This window comes from Sinocyclocheilus rhinocerous, unplaced genomic scaffold, assembly GCF_001515625.1.
Source record: "Sinocyclocheilus rhinocerous isolate Xijiao unplaced genomic scaffold, SAMN03320098_v1.1 scaffold1247, whole genome shotgun sequence".
Lineage (NCBI taxonomy): Eukaryota > Metazoa > Chordata > Actinopteri > Cypriniformes > Cyprinidae > Sinocyclocheilus > Sinocyclocheilus rhinocerous.
The window spans coordinates 137,068-160,497 of record NW_015630573.1 but is presented as its reverse complement, the minus strand read 5'-3'; the positions used below and the strand labels follow the sequence as shown (position 1 = coordinate 160,497).

At 36.2% G+C, this 23,430-nt stretch overlaps 2 protein-coding genes across 2 annotated transcripts in view; both read right to left on the bottom strand.

Moving 5' to 3' along the window:
- LOC107740593 (carboxylesterase notum2-like) overlaps window positions 1-2,561 on the bottom strand; it is a 4,032-nt gene extending 1,471 nt beyond the window's left edge. The window contains exons 1-5 of the mRNA XM_016553065.1: window positions 2,542-2,561; window positions 1,798-1,986; window positions 933-1,033; window positions 679-826; window positions 479-526 (exon numbers count right to left, since the gene is read on the bottom strand). Of these exons, the coding sequence (XP_016408551.1) occupies window positions 479-526; window positions 679-826; window positions 933-1,033; window positions 1,798-1,986; window positions 2,542-2,561 (506 nt within the window). The remainder of the gene's footprint in view (window positions 1-478; window positions 527-678; window positions 827-932; window positions 1,034-1,797; window positions 1,987-2,541) is intronic.
- Window positions 2,562-13,939: 11,378 nt separating this feature from the next.
- On the bottom strand, window positions 13,940-15,991 carry LOC107740598 (5-demethoxyubiquinone hydroxylase, mitochondrial-like). The gene is made up of 6 exons (XM_016553069.1): window positions 15,801-15,991; window positions 14,833-15,011; window positions 14,646-14,760; window positions 14,424-14,563; window positions 14,199-14,267; window positions 13,940-14,095 (listed from the first exon to the last, which is right to left on the bottom strand). Exons 1-6 carry the CDS (start codon window positions 15,889-15,891, stop codon window positions 14,018-14,020), a joined length of 672 nt encoding a protein of 223 aa, XP_016408555.1. The 5' UTR covers window positions 15,892-15,991; the 3' UTR covers window positions 13,940-14,017.
- Window positions 15,992-23,430: the final 7,439 nt, after the last annotated feature.

The window sequence follows — 23,430 nt, the reverse complement described above, 5'->3', positions numbered from 1 at the left end:
ACACACACACACACATACACACACACACACATATATATATATATATATATATACTGTGTATATATATATATATATAGTGTGTGTGTATATATATATATATATATATATATACTGTGTGTATATATATATATATATATATATATATACTAATATATATATCATTTTAATAAAGTTAGATCATTTATAACTAAATGGCAATATAATCAGCAGTAGTCTAATCAGTCTCTTTATATGCAGCTACAGCTCTGCTGTAAGTTTGACCTCATCATGTGTTTCGCCATGGTTGTGTTTCACCTCACAAATCACCTGCCCCACTGCTCTCTCAGCTGAGCTCATACAGCGGGCCATTAATTAAGTGTGAAACCATGAGGTGGCATTTTGGTGACACTTAGAATGCATCATGATGGACGAGTGCTCAAATGCAGGCGTATGAGCTCACCCGTGAGGAGTGTGTCTCAGGGTGCCTGCGTGTCCTTACCTTTTGGTAATCAAAGTGTGGGAAAGACAGGAGGGGGCGAACACGGCCCTAAAACAACATACAGCAGAACATATATATTATATTAATTTATATATAAAAATACTTTTCATGACATGATCTTGACGTGATTGTTCAACTATTAGTAACTATTTAGGTAGTTTAAGTGATATACTAGTATAATATGTCAGTAATGCACTCACGTGACATCTTTGAGAGAGTTTTTAAACTCTTTTCCCAGGTTCTGCATGTAGGTCCACTGCTGCTCTGAGAGCGATTGCCCGCCCATATAAATGTTCTCCACTCGTAACTGTTCCTCATCAAACAACCACTGCACTACGAACAATGGAGCTAAAAAGGGATATATCCTCTGTTATTTTAAGAAGTAAGTCTTATTAACATTAACCACTTCTGTAAAGATGTTTTCATTCATATCAAACAGATGGCACACCCTCACCGGTTATGTATGAGTACAGTTTGTGTCCAAAAAAGCATTGCCATTCCTCGCCTCTTTTATACTGCTGCTTGCACTTTTCTGGAACAACACCACTCCACAACCTAAAAGAGACATAATATCACCAAAACCTGATATCAATGAAGCAGCACATTTTGAGAATTCATTTATGTCTACAGGAAAAATGTGTAGGATGAGTTATACACTGATATATACAAATACCAAATCCGAAGTATAAGCAATAGTAACATTGAAGCTGGCTTTAAAAAGAAAACACACAAAATGTTTTGAAACTTTTTTTATCCCTTGTGATTTTTATTGTATTGAATGTGCACTTGTAGTGTAGATCAAATCTCAAAAGTACATTTTTAAAAATCTGTTCTTACAGATGAAATATAGGGCCAATTAATAAACTTAAAGATATACACATCCACAACTTTGTTTGTTTACAGACCTTAAGTACACTTCAAAAAAATGCACTTTATAATAATGTTACATTTGACTTTTATCATGTTTTAAAAAAGCATATTTTTTAATAAAATAAAAAAGTACTTATTTTGATATACTAACCTTATTAAAGCACACATAAAGTACTTGATTAGAATTTCAAATGCAGTGTGTAATTCAATATTACATTTAAAGTTAATATTTACATTTTAAACTTCATCATTTCAAATGTGTAATTACAAATATATTTCAATACAAATGACATAGAAATTACATTAAACTATATTTTAGTTTAAGGTATATACCATAAATGCTTGTCATTACATTCAGCAGTACACTTTAACCATATTTCAACTACAGTTGAAATAATTATGAAATTAAATATAAAGTACTGAAGTCCTATTTAAATGGGTCACTTTACCGAATTCCTTTTTTTATGGCATCCACAGGGGTGCAGGAGGCACTGTCTGGACAATCAGGAGCTTTTTGCTGTTTACTCTCCAGAAACCAGCCTGAGTCGACAAGGCCACGCACCTGAGCATCAGCCCCCAACTGCTCCAGGAGACTGGACACCTTATCAATGTTCAGCAGCACACCTGTTCCCCCAGCACTAATGAAAAGAAAAAATAACTGCAGTCAATCCAGTCCCAAAATATTACCTCAGCCCCCAAAATCTAGCTTGTCAAATCAGTGAACTACAAATATTGTTCTGAATATCAAATGGCTTCAAGAAATGCATTGGGATAACCAACAAAACATGTTGCTAACATTGGAGGAATCCTCAGAACTTGTTTTGCCTCCTTGGCAGGCTTGCATGTAAAGTAAGTTTGCTAGACTTTCCCCCTCCATTTAAAGTTGCTTCCTCTTGGCAAGACTTTCCAAGTAAAGAGAAAGACATTGCATGCTTTATGCGTTTACACCTTGTTCTCCCTCTTGCATTGTTTAATTTTGCCATGTCTAATTCAACATCGCGTGTTACTTTTCTTGACCAGTGACACTATATATGTTCTCGACATACTGGTGAACCAACGTGATGTGACATGCTCCAAAAAAGCAAGAAAAATGACATGTCTAAGAAGATGACCAGCCGTCAAAATAACGCTGAGCACTGCATTTAAGCCTGCTGACCTCTCTCGACAAAATTAACTTCGTTTTAAATACTCACCTTCCAAAAATATCAGCCATCTCTTACTTCCGCTGAACTCCTTTAGGTAAAACCTGGAGGCCACAAATAAATATAGATGGTCTAGGGGACATAGCCATATGAGGACATTTACAAAACTGTCAAAGGACCGATATTTAACTTAACATTGCAACAATTTTGTACATTTATGATTTGGAAGATATGGATGACATTGAACGTTTAAATATTACCAGTTACTGTATCCTCTGGGAATCAAACCCATGACCTTGTTGCTCTACAAATTGCCAAGTTTATGCACCTCTGGCTAGCAGTGAGGATGTCAGTGCTGTGTCTTACCCAGCAGCAGTACCATCATTGCATGTCACTAATGTGTTCTTAAGAAAGTGCAGCTTCATTTCATCAACAGGCTTGTTGACAGATGCGCTTTGTTGGGCGGTGCCACGACCTCCAGAGTTAGTTTCTTTACTGGAATCACCAGCACCTGCTAGCGCAGGGTTTGGGTCATCTTCAGGGCCATGCTGGGTTGTCTCTTTAGCCTGGCTGTTAGGCTTCTTTGCAGGTTTTCCACCTGACTTGGCATTGCGATTGTTGTTCTGACAAGAAATGACTCCCAGCAGAAGCAGGAACATGACATGACACAGAATATTCATATCAAATCCGACAGGACCTCCCTAAAAAGGCCAAATGGAACAGTCTGCGATGAAACTCCAAAAACGATTTAAAGCAACACCTTCATTTTTATCATGAAAGGCCCATGTTTTGAAAAGACACTGCTTTAAATTCGTTTAATGATTTAATCTGTCACCACCAGTGAAATTAGAAGTGATCAACTTTAAGTGATCAACACTCACCCCTTAAAGCAACTGGTCCTGGTCCCCCGGGCGTCTTGGAGAGCAAAAATCCTCAGGCAATGCGGGAAAGGTGGTTTTCGAATTGATGCTATGCCGGCGTCCTGAACAGATCTTGGTCTTCGGTTGTGGTCTGTGCTAGATTTTATAGTGCCACCATATGGATTGCATGTCTCAACATCCCCTTTGAGCTGGTGCCAGCTCTGGGCTGCAACCAATGACACACCAAACCTGGACGTCTAATGGCGAGGAGAAAAGATAACATGCACTCTCCCAACCATATTTCAAAGACATCCCCTCCCCACCTAACTTAGTCTCACAACAAGCCCTCCAGCCCTCCCCTAGACCGGGCTCGACTTTGATTTAAACACCTACATGGTTGAAATACCTGCATAACCCTGCAGCTACATGGCATGTGGCTCTAGGTCATTGGAGCAGACCTCTCCCTGTTCACTCTAATAGGGAGAAACTCTTCACTCACTTGAATAATAATCCTATGAAAACGCTATGAGATAATCCAATGAAATTAATCCTTCAGAAAATGTAAAGTCTTCTCAAATTAAAGAAATGGAAGCGAGCGAATTGTGCACAGATTTATGAAGTATCTGCTGATTGATCGCACAGGGTTGCCTTACATAAAGCAACAGCTGATAGACTGATGCTGTCATTATCCACTCTGCTTATCAATCACGGTGAAATCTATATGTAAATGAATGATGTTATGGAAAGTTTGCTACATCTTTGGCATAAGAGATATGCCTTTGCGTCTAACCTTTGGTATAGGAGACCTGTCTCTGAGTCTGACCAACTAAAGCGCTTCCATCTAAGTACAAGCACTGTCCAGGGCCTCTTTTTTAGACATGAGAATTTTCTACAAATATTATTGTAATCAAGTGGTAATATGAGAGAAATTTATCCGGAAATTGCTGCATATAACCGGCACTCAACAAGAATAAAGATTAAAACTATATGAATTCATTCAGTAACTATTTTATAAAATTACAATAAGCACGCTACAATTGCAGCAAAATGCTACTATTTTCAAAGCAGTGAAAACCAGATAAACAGTAAGGAACCAAATGCCAACATTTTGCATCTAGAATATCGCTGCAAAATAATTAGACCTATAAATTCAGAAATAATTTACAAATTGCAAATCCATATCAAGAACAGGGAGACAGAAGGCCGATCTGGGAAAGAGATCACAAGTCTGGCCCTCTTTAAGTCTCACCACTGAAATGTACACCATCCTTCCATGTCAATCAGGCATCAATGAGCCTCAAGTAAAAGGTTAGTGGTGAGACGCACTGAGATACTCCACTTATCATCCAAGATTGTCCAAAAAATTCCATGAAACAATAATAAAAAAGCCTTACATGCTGAGATCAGATAATGACCAGTCACTCTCAGAATACTGACCAATCTGCGCTCATTACCAAACACATTACCTGTTTCTTCATAAGAATTTCTTACAGGACAAGGACAGTTCTTTTTCACACATATTATTGGTGTGTTATTTTATAATCTTATATCTGGTAGGTTTTTGGTAATCTTTGAGATGGGTGAATCAGATTCAGCATTACTCAACATAATTATCCTACTTTCTTCTCTACATTTGGACTGCTTAATATATAATATAATATAATATAATATAATATAATAATAAAACGGTTGCTTAACCTTGACTTCTCGTATAGGCACAAGTTTCAGACTCAAGATGTTTTTACCGTTCATTGTGTTGCAAGAGCCTAAGTCTTTAAAGTGTTGCCAGATGAGTGAAAATATTTAGACAAAAAATGTCTAAACAGCTAATCAAATGACATTTCTGAATTTGATCTACTGAGCTTAAAACATTCTTCATTCTTTCTGTATTTAGAAGCACGCACGCTGCCCCTGTCTTCCCAGAATTCATTGCAACAATCTGCAAAGCAGACCTCAAAATGCAGAAAAACAGAGAAAAAAAGGTGTAAATCCTTCAGCTTATTTTCCAATACAAGCCAGAATGTTTTGAAAAAAGCTTTTAGATGGCATTGCTTGTCTTTTTTGTCTTTGATATCTGCTTCAATAGATTCTTTCAATAGAAGCTGGCAAGATGCTGCAGATGTCTGTGGGTCTGAACCTGAAGCAACTCCGCTGCTCTGACCAGAAGTGACACAAAGAAGAGCAGATGCCCGTATATTGTTTCATTTTTTTAAAAAAGGAAACCAATCCCATATCACTGGATAATCGTGTGGCCAGCAGAAAACTATAGGACTCGGTTTTGTATGGAATGTGTTTTTCAAATGTACAGCCAAGGTCAGTTCCTGACATTGAGTGCTCGAGTGGTCTGAGCACTTTGTCTGTGTCTGTGTGTGTCATCACTGCACTTGAAGGCAGGCGAGTGCATTTCTCAGCTGACAGGCATCAAAGCATGCCGCACCGCCGAGAACTGTATAGATGTGATTTTCAGAGCACAGTAATGTGTAAAGGTCATGATCTTAAGGGATCATATCATCTAAACATCTAAGCTGAATGCTTGCGACTTAAACATCCACAATTTACACACCAGGCAGTTGTTCAATGCATGTAGATCCAAGTTCATCTGGAGCTGGAGCTTGAATTGAACCATGGGAGGAATGAGATCATTAGAAAAGCTTAGATAGTTTTGATTGTCAGCAGTGCTCAAGTGCACTTTTATGAGAGAGAAATATATATATGCAAAGGTGCAGGTGATTTACACGCTCACAGTTTAAGCCCTAAGTCGAGTGATGATTTTTGCTGAGAACAGTTTTTGCGGTTATGGCTGTTTGTTATCAGCACTGACATCTCAGGCTTTGCTGGATTGGTGCAAAGTGTGAGACGCCCACTAAAGGGACGAGTGCTGAAGCATGCAAATGGATCCGCAAGTCTCATGTCTCGTTCGCCCCGTAACACAAGCATTATGCTAGATGACATGTTAACCTTCTGTAAGCAGTCAACGGGATTGATGGTCTTGGCACGCTCCATGATGTAATAGCCATAGAAAACAAGTGGCACGATTTGAATTTTGAGGTTCCACGGCAAAAGTGTGACTCAAAGTCACTTTCATCATGCAAGAAATTTAACTCATGACTTCACACCCAAATGAGGTGTATTCGAGTCAATGGCTGTGTACGAATTCATGTACCTTTATGGCATGCACTGAATATGATGAAAAAATGAATTCTTGACTTCTGAAGAACATTGCAGGTGTGTAGTAATACATTCCTGAACATTCTACACCTGCCATGTTGCATTGTTCTTTGACTTGTACTAACAACCGTGACAACAATTTTTGGAAACACTTTATTTTAAGGTGTCATTGTTGTTACAGTGTAATTATACATTTAAGTACCGAGTAATATTAATTAACTGTACTTCCTATACGGTTAGGGTTAGGAATAGTGTTTGCCTTAGGGTTACTTGCATGTAATTATGCATAATTTATTGTTATTATAATAGTAAGTGCATGTAACATGTGTAACAAGGACACCTTAAAATGAAGTGTTACACAAATTTCTTGTATTGTTGGCAATGTTAAGCAATGAGGACAGCATTAAGTAAGGTGGTTAGGTCAATAAATGTTAATAAAATCACTGTTTGCAAATACCATAGAAACTCCTTTCCTGTGTACCACAGCATTACATTTTGTTTAGGTTAATCTAATTTTGTGTCTCTGAAAAATAGCGACGTATTTTGAGCTAACTGAGTGAAAACAATCCTTTTGAATTCAGTGTTGATATATATATATATATATATATATATATATATATATATATCTATACACACACACACATATATATATACATATACATCAATCTGTTACTGGGATTCTGCCTTTCCTGTCATCTTTTATTCTTTTATTCAATTACTTCACTAAATTGTCAAATAAAATGAGTATTGAGTATTTTATATTTTAATAAGAATGATATCCAAAGTCATTTGCTTAATCATTAAACTTGATCTAAATATGTTACAATTTAAAAGTAAATGCACATTGTTCTTACGAGGCGCACCTTCCCCTGTCTTACCATACACACTTAATGTCTGAAATGTGCAAACAAAGATACAGTCCAAAGAAAAAAACTGATTTTGGGCTTAAAGGGTTAGTTCACCCAAAAAAATTAAAATTCTGTCATTAATTACTCACCCTCATGTCGTTCAAAACCCGTAAGACCTTCGTTCATCTTCGGAACACAACACCATCTTCTGCCATTTTGGAGAGTACCCCAGAACGTAATCAGCGTTGTTTACGTTCAGCAGAAATCGTGCGCATGCTGAATGTAAACAACGCTGATTACGTTCTGGGGTACTCTCCAAAATGGCGGAAGATTTGCTGAATAAATTATGTTATTATTGTTTTCTTCGCGCACAAAAAGTATTCTCGGAGCTTCTTAAAATTAACCACTGATGTCACATGGACTATTTTACCGATGTCCTTGCTACGTTTCTGGACCTGGGAACATTGCAGTTGCATTGCTGTCTGGGTCAGAGAGCTCTCAGATTTGATCAAAAAATATCTTAATTTGTGTTCTGAAGATGAACGAAGGTCTTACTGGTTTGGAACGACATGATGAAAGTAATTAATGACAGAATTTTCATTTTTGGGTGAACTAACTCTTTAAAGCAGAAGGAAAAAAGCTCTTATCCAAACATATTTACAGTATACTTTTTACAGGGGCAGTTGCCTTGCGTATCCTAGGTTGAAGTGTATTGTTGAAGTGCACAGTGGTCATCATAGATTGCCACCTGTTGGATTACCAGCCCAGATTGTACATTATCATAACTAAACGTATCTAAATTCTGAGCACTATTGGGATCCATCTGTAAGAGTTTGTTAGTGACCACTAGTTGGGTCGTGTGGGGCCTCATCAAATGCTTGGGCAAATAGCTTGAAGAGCCGACGCAAACTCATGACAGTCTGAGCAGCAGCATGGCCTTGAAGTCATGCTGGTGAAGCCACACTCCTGTCAAAGCCATTGATTAATGTTCCCTGGGGTCACGCCACCCTCTGGGACCTCACATAAGCTGCCCCATCTGATCAGAAACACAGCCATTGGAGGTGCCAACACAAATGTAGGCTCCCCAAACAATGTCATGACTTACAGAGACAAACATTTATACATTCGTACACATGCTCACCTGTTTTAAACGCCAATGTTACACCCCTAATCATGCACTCATACTAATGGTTGGTGGCCTAGCTATATGCCACAGTTTGTTATCAGTTTAGACATGGAGATTTCTATTTAATATACTAAAAATAAGAATATACAGAAAATTATAATATTTATGATTACAACAATAACAGTGATCTTATACTGTGGCCAGTTGCATAAAATGCTTAGACTAGTCTTACAAGTTAGTCATCTCATATTTTTCTTTAAGCCTGGTCATAACTTTTTTTTTTAAAGATGGTTACATAAAATCATAGATTGGTCTAATTTGAATCTGAAAAATAAGATATAGTCTTAACATAGAGGCTAAATTCATGCAACTGGTCCCTGGCGGTATTGTTTTTTTTTTTTTAGTACTTTTGGCCTATAAAAATCAGTATTTACTAGTTTGCACTAGTAAAATCTAAGAAAAACCACTAAGAATGATTAGAATGGAATAAAAACAGAATGTTTGAGCATTCCACATATAAAGAATTGAACCGTTTTGAGACATTCATTGTATGGGCAAAAACATTCTTCAAAATATCTGCTTTTGTGTTTTGTAAAAGAAAGAAAATCATACAGGTTTGGAATGTTTAGGTGAGTAAATAATGGCAGAATTTGTGATTTTTTTTTAGCGTGATGAACCAGAAACAGTTTAATATTAAGTTTAAAATTAGTTCAAACGTACCACATAACAGACAACTATGGACTCAGGTGGGCTTTAAGATGTGCAAATTCTGCTGTCGTTCAGAGAATAGGTGGGCATAAATAAATAATATTCATTTATGTCTTAACAATATATGTCAAAAAAAAGAGGGAAATACAGCAGTAATGATAAAAAAGATTGTTTATATTTTATTATCCATAATGAAATGAAAGGTAAATATAAAACCATTAAAAATTGCCAAGTAAAAAAAAAAAGATATCTAATAAAAAATACATATAAATGACAGGCATCATGTATGTATGCATGCATTTATGCCATTAATGTTCCTTAAATTAAATATATTAATTAATCTCTTGGCTTATACTGTAAGACTGTTAAATATTAATAGTCTAACAGTATAAGCCAAAGAGATTAATTTAAATAATCACACACTGAAATCTGACCTATTGTGTGCTTTGGAAAAATGAACACATCTAATGCAGCAATGTGGCATCTCAGAAAGGTTTGACAGCTGTCATTTGCACAATGCATATTCTAAACAAAATCAAAGCACTGTTGTTTAACCTCTTCTTAAACCTTTTGAAATTTATGAGCAACAGGATCTAAACTGGGGGACATGATTTATGATTTATGAACACACACGTCACTGTTTATATATGTGAACTAGAGCTGGCAGTAGTTTGTCTCAGGGTGTTGTATGGATGGAAGCTGATGTCATTCGAACACTGAAACATCTGATGCATTGTGAGATGGAAAACTGGTTCATGGGAAGACAAACTGCTCAGTTCACCGAATCTCTGCTTGTAAGTGTCAGATGTTACATTCATGTCTGTCTTCTATACTTCAAGTGGTGGAACGTAGAGGTAGCAATGACAAGGTCATGGATTTTATTTTCAGGAATTATATTAACTGCAAAATTAAGTACTTGTTGCACAAATAAATGTGAACTTCTTCCACTGTCATCCACTATTCTCATCTAATAGTGTGATGAACCAGAAACAGTTTAATATTAAGTTTAAAATTAGTTCAAACGTACCACATAACAGACAACTATGGTTTACTGTACAAAAATGAGCAGACAAACTCATATTTAAATTTTAAAAAAAAAACTGAATTTTTATTAAAAGAGAGATGTGAGCAAGAGATGGTGTTTAACATTATAGTCAGTGATTCACTGGATGCCTCTGGTGTTGCCAAGAAATGAAATGAGCTGCATCCGAAAGCTTTTATGATTTGTGTGGATTTATATTACCATTGTGCTCAAAATTTACAGCAACAATTTTTCACAGATACAGAAGCCATAATGTTTGGAATTTTTAAGTCTGTTCTTGACGTTGATTTCCTCAATATAAAAGTGGATTCCTCTGAGAGGTGATTTTAGGCAAAGCTCTTTTCCAGACACATACAGTTAGACGGGATCCAAAACACACACATTACTTATGCATAAACATCAGTCTGACTTTATGAATGACAGCCAATGATCTAATGCATGTTTGCTCAAAAACTATTCTTGAATGTTTAAATACCCCTTATTTCACACTGTTAGCTGCTGAAATTTGATTAGCTGCTGGCAGATATGTTTTGTGGTTTATCCGAGTGATAGAACATGTTAGCATTTGCCCCAAAGTATACCAGTTTTGAACTTGATGGAACAAATGATTGTGGAGTTCTGAGGGTTTTTCAGTTGTAGCACACCCTATGGGTAGAATTTGACATGGCTTGTCATGCATCTTCAGAATGTCCTCTTACCTAGTTGTATTAAGGTAAAGTGAGAGAGATTAATAGAGTCAAACATAAACGATAGAGTGATGTTATATTTATGATGGCAGAATGAAATGGTAAAGGCTATGGCACTGTGGGACATAATTGTAGGAAGCTTTATGGTTAAGTATTTGGGGTGCTGAAACAAAGTTTGATCATTCCCAAGTAGGTTTGAACCATGGACACTGGAAAAAGTTAATTACTGCAAATTAGCTGCTTTGTATGCTAAATATCCTGTGCTTTAAAAAAAGATCTACTCAAAAAGTTGAGTTCAGGCACATAAAAATACATTTATAGTCTATGATAAATGCGTAAATCTGGAAGACATGCAGGCGTTGGGAATAAAAAAACTTCCTTCTGGAGAAAAGTAAACGGTGGAATAATATTGTTTATTTCTTTTTTAACATCCGTTTTTTTGTTGTTGTTTTTTTTTTGTGTGAACACATCTGTGCATTGACTCAAAGTTTTGGAATTTTCTCTCTGTTCTCTTAAACAGTGAGATAATATAGTTGTCGGTTTTATGGTTTACTGTTATTAACACCTGCAGCTTGACCGGACTCATCACTCATGCTTTTATGTTATGGTAATTTAGTCACACAATCTGGATGCCAAATATGCAGTTCAATACTTGTTGCTTTTTAAAAACATCTTACATCATGCAATGAAGCTGTCAGCACTATTAATCTAAAACAGAAATAAACCCCTGACTCAGGTGGGCTTTAAGATGTGCAAATTCTGCTGTCGTTCAGAGAATAGGTGGGCATAAATAAATAATATTCATTTATGTCTTAACAATATATGTCAAAAAAAAGAGGGAAATACAGCAGTAATGATAAAAAAGATTGTTTATATTTTATTATCCATAATGAAATGAAAGGTAAATATAAAACCATTAAAAATTGCCAAGTAAAAAAAAAAAGATATCTAATAAAAAATACATATAAATGACAGGCATCATGTATGTATGCATGCATTTATGCCATTAATGTTCCTTAAATTAAATATATTAATTAATCTCTTGGCTTATACTGTAAGACTGTTAAATATTAATAGTCTAACAGTATAAGCCAAAGAGATTAATTTAAATAATCACACACTGAAATCTGACCTATTGTGTGCTTTGGAAAAATGAACACATCTAATGCAGCAATGTGGCATCTCAGAAAGGTTTGACAGCTGTCATTTGCACAATGCATATTCTAAACAAAATCAAAGCACTGTTGTTTAACCTCTTCTTAAACCTTTTGAAATTTATGAGCAACAGGATCTAAACTGGGGGACATGATTTATGATTTATGAACACACACGTCACTGTTTATATATGTGAACTAGAGCGCGGCTGTAGTTTGTCTCAGGGTGCTGTATGGATGGAAGGTGATGCCATCCGAACACTGAAACATCTAATGCATTGTGAGGTGGAAAACTGGTTCATGGAAAAGACATCTCTACTTATAAGTGTCAGATCTTACATTCATGTCTGTCTTCATATTCCTATACATCAAGTGATGGAATTTAGTAGTAGCAATGACAAGGTCATGGATTTTATTTTCAGGAATTATATTAACTGCAAAATTAAGTACTTGTTGCACAAATAAATGTGAACTTCTTCCACTGTCATCCACTATTCCTATTTCTTATCAATTCTGACAAATGTTCTCTGGAGGTCTGGCCTTCATAGATTTTCATAGAGCTATCCATTATATCTCTTGCATTAAAGCGATTTTTTGTGCAGAACACAGAAGAAGACATTTTGAAGAATGTTGATTAGAAGTTTTGGTTCCCAATTGGCTTCCATTGTGTTTTTTGTCCATACAATGGAAGTTAATGGGAACCAAAACAGTTTAGCTACCAACATTTTTCAAAATATCTTCGTATATGTTTCACAGAATAAAGAAATGCATATAGAATGATATGAGGGCAGAATTTTCATATTTGTTGGGCAGAGTATCACTTTAAGTCATCTTGCATATTATGTCCACCAAGTGGCGCCATACAGACAACATGCATGATAGTATGCCTTTCATATTTCATTACTTGCAATCACTTCAATCTTCAAGTCACTTTACTTGTAATTTATTATCAATATATACACTTTTGTCTTTGATGATGATGTCATGGTTTATTTTAAGCCACTATGGTTTCTTTTATAGCCTGCCTGTCAAGGGTGTCCTCTCAGTTCAAAACAAAACAATGATTTTGTGAACACATTTATTTGGAGCAAATAAACGGTTTTGTGAGACAATTTTTTAAATTCCAAAATTGTTTCAAATGTTAAAGATGTCAGAAGTTTACTTTTAGAATCACACAAACTGACCATAACCTCTTTCAAAATGTGCTCTCCATAAATCAACTACTTACTGTACATGATTGACATAAACAAAACAATATTTACACATCATGCATTGTTAAAATGACTCTAAATACGCTGAGAAATATAGATAGCAGCTTTACAGCCAGCCTGTATTGCTGTTTTCAAAAGCAAATATCCTGGTACCTATAGTGGAAAAACAAAGTAAAAAAATACTTCAAACACAACAACAACATTTTTTTTTGTGTGAACACATCTGTGCATTGACTCAAAGTTTTGGAATTTTCTCTCTGTTCTCTTAAACAGTGAGATAATATAGTTGTCGGTTTTATGGTTTACTGTTATTAACACCTGCAGCTTGACCGGACTCATCACTCATGCTTTTATGTTATGGTAATTTAGTCACACAATCTGGATGCCAAATATGCAGTTCAATACTTGTTGCTTTTTAAAAACATCTTACATCATGCAATGAAGCTGTCAGCACTATTAATCTAAAACAGAAATAAACCCCTGACTCAGGTGGGCTTTAAGATGTGCAAATTCTGCTGTCGTTCAGAGAATAGGTGGGCATAAATAAATAATATTCATTTATGTCTTAACAATATATGTCAAAAAAAAGAGGGAAATACAGCAGTAATGATAAAAAAGATTGTTTATATTCTTTCAAAATGTGCTCTCCATAAATCAACTACTTACTGTACATGATTGACATAAACAAAACAATATTTACACATCATGCATTGTTAAAATGACTCTAAATACGCTGAGAAATATAGATAGCAGCTTTACAGCCAGCCTGTATTGCTGTTTTCAAAAGCAAATATCCTGGTACCTATAGTGGAAAAACAAAGTAAAAAAATACTTCAAACACAACAACAACAACAAAAAACTAAAACATACATTTCATATGAAGCAACCCAACATATCAAACTCACCGACTCAGCATCATGCTCCAATCCTGTGTCATGATGTTCTATTTCATCATCACGAAATTCTTTAATTAGCTGATTAAATTAAAAACATTAAGTTTATGTCTCAGTGTGCATTTTAGATATCTACCTTTTTGCATTTAGCTAAAAAAATGGTTTGAATGAAGTGATGATTTTAAAAGCTGTACTATAAGTGTACATGCACAGCACTGGTATAAATACACACATTACCTGTAGTAACTCTGTGTATCTCTCTGGGTCAGCCTCCATTAGTCTTCGGATTTGGCTGTTGTAGTGCTCTGAGATGCTCTCCTCCACTGCAACAGTGCAGGCCATAGCCCCTTCCTTACCCAGAAGAGCAGTACAGGCCCCTGAAACCACAGAGGTAGAAGCAAATTATCACAAAGTATAGTGCAAAAGCAAGTAAATAAACATGCATAGTTATAAACATACCTAATGCAAACCCAGCAATATTCCATAATGGCAACAATAATGTTGGTCGAACCCGATGCTCACCAAGGATCTCATTAAACCTTTCCAAATGCATTTTCTCTTGGTCCCACATATGCTGCAAATGTGAAAAGTACATCAGTTACTGCATTAAACTGCGTATGTGCATTTAAAGACTAATGTTCAGTACCTGGATTAGGGGCCCTGTCTGAGTTCTTCCAAGAACTGCCATCTGCCCAGCGTAGATGCGATTGGCTCCGTACTCTCCTGCATGATCAACCCTCAACATACTGTCCAGCATGGCTTTCTCCTCTTCATCACGTGGTGGAGGAAGGACGCTGTATCTTCTGCATGACACTGAGCCATTTACTGCACACATACAAACAAAATAACACATTTACTTTGCCTTTAAATACACAAAAGATTGAGCACACCTTGTCATTGATTATTATTACTATTTTTACTACTTTACTATGAAACAGCACTTTTTTTGATATTACAAACTCAAAAAACAACATAATTTGGACTTAATCTACATTATGGAAGTAAAACAATTACATATTACATTTTATGTTTACTGCATTATTCAGTTTAAAAAGAGTAACAGGGTTTTATACTGGTTTTAAGCTAGATATGTACATAATTTTAACATGGTAAAAAAAAAAAGCAAACATAGAAAATAAATAGAAACCTAGATAAATAAATAAAACAATTATATAAATTTTCTGAATGTTATGTAAGCAATTCCACACTAACCACTTGTTGAAAGGAAAAAAAGGCATTATTTTGTACCGAGTTAGCAAAGTAAATTAATATTGAGTACATTAGGATATTAAATAATGTGTCAGAAAATTTCGTGATTCACATATCTGCAAACAAAAATTGTGACTTTAATTTTAGCCCTCATCTGCAAGATATCTGAAATATTGAGAGAAACTTCAAATTTTCCAAAATAAAAAATATATATAATCACGTCACATAAATCAAAGCAATCTAACCTTTACAAATCATATAAGTTTAGATTTTTTTTTACTGTTATTATTCCTATGTTAAGGCCATCACTACAAGCCATCATTTAAGCAGTGTTACTGCTGAAGTTCGAAGAATTGTTTTCTTGACATCAGTGTGAAGCAGCTGTCATTACATACACACGTTTACCTCTGTTTACTGCACGACAGTTCCTCACGTTTGACGGACAGAAAGCACGACTAATGTCCAGTCTCAAAGCACACTTCGCGGCTCTCTGCATGTCTAGAAATTATACAATTATATGTCTAACTGTAAAGAGAAAAAGTATATTAGCATTGAAGGTTGTGGCGCATATAAGTGACGTCATCGCGTCGCTACGTTCGTGCATGTGCAGACGTCGGGTGTTTGTTTGATGTCGGTGGGCTTTATGTCCCAAAGAACTTTTTTTAAGACAACGATAGCAAACTAAGAAAACTGTTTGTAAAGCAAGGTATCACAAAATATCACATATTGTGTATTATAAACTCTTCAGTATTTTTCTTTACGCCCCATAGGTGGCATTGTCACACAAATGAGTCCAACAAGTCTTTTAGTTTGGTTACTAAATGTATGGATTGGAAGCAGTACAGAATATTTTTGTCAGTAGGACAGCTAAACTATCAGTGATTTGCATCATGAACTTCCAGCACCAGACATTTTTTTCCACCTGATTGGGTAATCAGTGTAAAAGTTTCCCATAGCTAAATGTTATTCCTACACTTGCACAGTTCTCGATGCAGTTCTGTGGCGTAGACATAAACAATTGCCCTTTGCTTTCAGGTTAAACTTCTGGCCCTTCTGGTAGGCTGTATTTCAACCTTTGTAATTAGTGGAACATTCTAGTACAACAGTAAATTAAATTTCAAAGTCATTTTCATGGTGTGTAAACTGTAGGCGTCCAGTTTACATGCCTTTGGTAAAGTGTAGAATGTGATTTTTCATCCAAGTCGGCCGGTAAATTCCATGGCTTCTGTAGCTATGTCTTAGATTAAGACATACTGCATATATTTCACTGCAGTGATAAAAATGGAGCCTTGCCATCTGAAGAAAGAAGGTGCTGACTGCTATGGAACTGCGACTGGCATTAGGTAAACATTGAACTGTAGGTAGAAGTTGCCCTGTACAGTTAACGCTGTGAGTTAGTTATGGGAATCTGATGCTAGGTCAACATGGCAATGCAATTTCAGCTTTAAACAGCCTATGAAATGGGGTATTATGTAATGTAAAAAATGTGAGGTCAAACAACTGAGAAACTGAACTTTAAAAGGGAATAGAGCGTTTGCCTCAGGAAACAAAAAAAAGTAGTACAGTGTTAACACTTGTTATATTTCAAATGAAGCTTTATTTAATCAAGATATGTAAAATGAGACATCCATCATTCTGAGGTGTAGTATATTAAAATAATGCACTAGCAGATGTTTGTGGTTGAAGCTAACATGTAATTTAAGCACCACAACTATATATTTTATGTTACTGATATTTGACATATTCAGTTTATGATATAAAGAGGACCAGCTTATGTTATTACTCAGACAAATAGTATATAAAAGCTTTAAGTGAGTTTTCAAAATCTGTAGGCATGTAATATGTCCACAAGTGTGGAAAGAAGTAATGTGTTAATGTCTGTTCCAAGCCTTTGGTCAGACAGCCTTAGACATAGCTGTGGTGGAGTAATGTCTAAGAGCTCCATGCAAAATTTAGTTTATTTGTTTGCACTGATGAGGGAGACATGATAACTCTTGCTTTAATGTATGTTGAGGGCCGTGTGATGTATTAATTTTCAAAATGTTGGACATAGTAGCACATCAAGAGTATAGTAAGTAATTTTATTAGTAGCTTATAATGCATTTAGTGATTGAATATGTCCACATTTTTCACATCCCTCTTATGCTGCTACAGTTAAATCACTGGTGACAAATAATTGTGATTACTGTAATTTTAAGTTTTTACTAATACAATACAATAAAATGAAATTTAATTTTTAAGTCAATGTGTTGTAGCTAATTAATGCAAAATGCACAAAGGGTGTAATTAAATGTACTTTCTTTGAATGATTCTGGATGATGGACGGTTTCCATTGCTCAATGCATTGGAATCTTCTTGATTGTTTTTGAGGGAGCAATGTGCAATTGTCTTACCAGATATTTAGACGGAAAACTGTTTTGACAGATACCATTTCAACATCACCCGGTGTTGTATCACTTTGTCACAGCATTTTTTTGTATTATTGATTGAACACTATTCTGATTATATTGTTTCTTCTTCGGAACAGATTTGAAGAAATTAACATTACATCAGTTACCAATGGAACCTCTGCAGTGAATGGGTGCCGTCAGAATGAGAGTCCAAACAGCTGATAAAAACATAACAAAAATCCACAAGTAATTCACACGACTCCAGTCCATCATTTAATGTATTTTGAAGTGAAATGCTGTGTGCTTATAAGAAACAAATCCATCATAAAGATGTCTATAACTTCAAACCAACTTCCAGGTAAGATATGAGTCCTCTATCCATAATATGCTTTCTCCAGTGAAAAAAAACAACAACATTTAGTCTGAATCAAATACGCAAAAAATTAAATAAGTTTGAAACAAGTATGTCAGTGGATTTTGATGTGAGAGGACATCAGGGGATGGACTTTTTACTGGAGGAAGTGTTATGGATTTTGGACTCATATTTTGGCCAGAAGTCATGGTTTGAATTAAAATGCCTTGATGATGAATTTTTTTCTTATAAACATGCAGCTTTTCACTTCACACGACACTAATTTGATGGACTGGAGTAATGTTGATAACTTGTGGACTATTGTGATGCTTTTATCAGCTGTTTGGACTCTTATTTTGACGGCACCCATTCACTGCAGTGGATATACTGGTGAGCAAGTGGATGTGGATCTTGGGTGGCCTGAGGGTGAGTAACTTTTAAGCAATTTTTTCAGCATTTTTAAAAAATATAAGTACAATTTAAAAGCATGTACATACACAATAAGTGCACTGCATCTCATGATTAATTTGAATGTTATTACATTAAAGACACTTAATATAAAATGGGTCTGAAGGATTTAAAATCACCTGCATAGCCCAGCAGACTCAGGGGAAAATCTAATGCGTATAATAGTCTGTGGTCAGGAACTGGGTTACTGGCTTGCGCCTGTTATGTAACCCTGGTGCAAGTTTAAAAATTGGCTCAACACATTTTATTTTATTGTTGCTCAGTGGTATCCCCCTGGAAAAGACAAACCAACTCATAAAAGTTACGACAACAGCACAAGAATCAAATTCAGATTTAAATTTGCATTGTCTCCCAATAGACGCACACCTCTTTTTATAGTCCACTATTTAAGCAGGGAGAGGAGAAGCTTTACCGCCAGTATTGAAGAGTTTGCCCTCAGAAATGTTTCTCATTTGCAGACCTTGTTAAACCGCTTAAAAACAGGCTGCTCTTGCAGACTTTGGGAATTCAGCAGGCTGATGTAAGCTAATACATGCCGCTGCGTCTGTCTGTGCACTTGTAACAAGCTGACTATGAAGGAGAAGGTGTCAGAGGCTTGTCCAGCATGTTTTGCATCTGCACCTGGCTGTGGGGTGCATGCTTTCATGTCCAGACAAACCTCTCTGTGGCTGGCTGGGATGAATCAGATTTCACAATGAGCTGGCAAACAAGCAATAGTCTGTATATCACCGACAAAATAATATACAAATGCTTATTACTAACATTCTGTCTGCACCAGCAGATGCTGGGAAAGATGCCCTTATACTAATATTATGTTTGACACAAAAGGCAGAAACAATGTTTGACATTTAGAGATCTTGTATAGTTACCCTATTTTGCTTATACACATATTTTGTATAGATTTGAAGAGGGCACAGTATTTTGATTGGGTCTGATTTGAAACTTTGCAGTAAATAAGTGAGACAATTTGAGTCGACAAACTTTTATTGATTAATTGATTCTGCTGAAAATGTACTCAAGATGTAGATGAGTTTGTTTATTCATCAGAACAGATTTGGAGAAATTTAGCATTACATCACTTGCTCACCAATGGATCCTCTGCAGTGAATGGGTGCCGTCAGAATGGGAGTTCAAACAGCTGATAAAAACATCACAATAATCCAAGTAATCCACATGACTCCAGTCCATAAATATATGTCTTGTAAAGTAAGAAGCTTCACCATTAAGACATGTTTTTAACTTCAAATCATTGCTTCTGGCTAAAATGCCTCTATCCATAATATTGCTTTCTCCAGTGAAAAAGTCGTCTTGTCTGAATAAGGAGAGAAATATGCACTGATCATGCACAATTAAATAAGCAAATATTTTGGTGGATTTTGATATACAGTAAGAGGACAACAGAGGATAGACTTAAAAGTTTAAAGCTAAAAACGTCCCAAAGATGTATTTTTTCTTACAAACACCCAGCTTTTTGCTTCACAAGACAGTAATTGATGGACTGGAGGTGTGTGGATGACTTGTGGATTATTGTGATGTTTTTATCAGCTGTTTGAACTCTCATTCTGATGGCACCCATTCACGGAAGAGGATAAATTGGTGAGTGAGTGATGTAATACAACTGTAAATTTCTCCAAATCTGTTCCAATGAAGAAACAAACTTATCTACAAACAACTTTTATTTTTAAGTGAACTATTCCTTTAATAAAATTGGTGGTTTGCAACTGGTTTTACTACCAAGCTACAAAGTTACAGATGCATTTGTGGCTAAATATAATAGAGTTTGATGTGCAGCCTTTAACATCAAGTGCAAAAGGTAAGGGAAGTGATTTGTTCCCCTCCTCACAATTATGTGGTTAATTACACTTTATTATTTGCACTTCGCATTTTTTCCCCCATGCTTCCCTGTTAGAACAGAACTGCAGCCCATTGTTGGGTCATGACCTCCAGTTATGTCATACTGTTCCAAAGTGCAGGCACTCCACATTTAAAAGGTGTGATTGTGAGGGTAGTTTTTTTTTCTGAAAACCTACAGTTTTAATTTGCCATGACCGTCAGGGTGTGTCTGAGATGCCTGAGAATCTCTGTCATACTAGAATACTTAAATATCTTTTTCTGGACCATTTAATACAGCACAACAGTGAGCTCATTGAACTGTGACTTTTCTCAATAACATCTTATTTTAAATCATGACCTTATGTTTTCTGTTTTAAGATGTTCAAAAACTCATACAGGAGGAAACATATTCTGATTTGTGAAGTACTGTATACTGGCTAAAGGTTTTTCTCTGTTACAGTGCTGTCCCTCCTCTTCTATACAGACTGCAGTACGGCCCATCTGGATGACAGCTGTGCCATTTGTCATAAACAAAACCATGAACAGTAAAAAAAAAAAAACAAAGACAGTAAAAAAGTATCATTTTGGAAAATACAAGTTCAGTTCTTTTATGTTTAATTAAACAAATACAATTGTTTTAAAACTGCCTTTTTGATATAGTCATACCAGGACAGCTTTGTATGTATATGGAGACATATATGTACGGTACTGTATAATTATCAGAGCCCGTGTAAAAAGTCTCAGTACCGTTGACAGTATGAAGTATAAAACCAAACCCAAAATGGTTTAATAATTTGAAATATTTTTAGAGCTCCATCTGATTCCAATTAGCTGTGGAAAGTGAGAAAATAAAATATTCAGACGACAGCTCAAAAAAATGTTGATTTTCGTTCCCGGTTGTGTTTCGTTAAACACTCTCGCTCTTTGTGGAGAAACACTCATAAAGGACTCATAACTCCCGCTTATTCCTCGGTCTTGCAAAAATATTTTTAGCCAAAGTACGCCAATAAACATTAAGTCGTGTTTGTGTAGCATGAGTCCGTACCACGAATTATGTCATAAATGAATGGATGTACGTCACTGAGCAGGGGTGAGTAGGTGGTATTCTCCATTAGATTACAGGACAGGCTCCAGTGAGCTGTCTGCGGGCCGATCCCACGGATTTCCACAAGCTTCTATTTTGGAGCAAGACGGCCTGCTTATAGTTTGTAAAAAGCCACAGCATCCCATTAAAGACGTTTAAAAGTAATTGGACGATGTTTACTCAAAGTCTTGCCACAGCATTGTCCTTCTGTTAGTTAGCAAGCGTTAGTGTGCAGGTTTTCCATATGGATGCACGTAGAGGTCTGTGTGAGCGGACAGCAGCTTTTGGAGTCTTCAATCAAGGACTCTTGAACATGTGCCTGGTCTTTGATCTGCAGTTTGGAAATAATAAGAGGCAATAGCCTTAATGACACAGTGATGCATCATCCTGATGTGGCCCACCACATGCTGCCTTCCTCCGTGCCCCTTTAAAATTGCAATGCTCCCTTAAAAATCTGATTTGTTAATGGGCAGAATGACAAGGTAATAATCTTTGAGGAAATGATAAGTGGTTTTATAGTGCTGCGAGGGAGGGCCACCAATGTTTTGGACTCCTACTTGACTCTGCGAAGAATAATACTCTTAATTCCAAGGTATTCACGCATATAGGGTTCACAGGCCACCAAAAGGTCAAAAAAGATATTGTCGGCAGTCTGTACAATGACAGGTAAAACATATAGTAGTTTCCTAAATATAAAGATTCTTATTCTACATGTGGCTAATTTGTTCTATTTATTTTTTTAGTCAAAAGAAATAGCCTGTTATATCATCTTTCTTCAGTTGCTAGGCCTCCGAAACAAATCCTGGCCAGGACGCGTCCTGGGAAAATGGCACGTAGTGGAGTATATGGGCCTGTTTACACGTGGTCACTTCATGCGTTTTTTCTGATCCAGGTGTAAATGCCCTCCGAAACGCATTCGAGACGGATATAAATCCGATATATATATATATATATATATATATATATATATATATATATGAGGTGGCAGTGTCAAAAAGATTAACTCTGGCTCTGATATAAAGGTGTTACGTTTGTTGATAGGCCTGCCATGTAGACATAATTATATGGCGAGTTTATAGACGCATAAAATTAAGATACATTTTCGTTTAACCAGCCTGTAATTAGGAGACTGACTGGAGTGATGAAAATCTTGACGCATCCACTTCCGGTTAGAGCAAACCATCATCTCATCCAAAGGAATCCAGACAGAGGTACCCTCCATTTATAGTGTCTGCAATTTAGCAGGCGATTACTCTTCCTTTTGTGGTTTTCCTTTTGTGTTTATCGTGGAATTCCATCCATTTCATCAGCAAGAATCTCAGCAAAAAATGTTATATAATGATCTCTGACACATTAGTGGAGTATAGGGTGACCATACGTGCCATTTTCCCAGGACGCGTCCTGGCCAGGATTTCTATATTGCCTAAAATATCTAGGTTTTGGCTTTGTTTGCGTGTGCAGACCGATCGGTGTATGACATCAAAGTACCATACAGACGGTTATGCTTTCGAAACGCTCTCGAGGTACTTTGATGTCAAACACTGATCGGTCTGAGCCGCACTGCTTTTAAGTCGAAAACACCTAATATGTACGCGTAATTGCATCGCAATGCATCTGGTTGTTGAAACCACATATGTAAATTTTACTCCTCCCAAAATGTTAAAATAATAAACGTGTGAGAGCGTGTTATAGGCTATATGACATTAGTCAGACTGCGCTAATGCAACACGCATCGCTGCGGACGAGTAGCTGAGTATCTCTTCAGAAAGCCGACGCGCAAACTGCCTCGAATGAAACTGAAAGTAAAGACGCAGACGGTCAACACACAATCATCTTCTTTAAAAGTAGTAAGACAAACTTATCTTTCCAGTGCTGATGCCGCGCACTCTCCTATTGCGGTCTTTGATC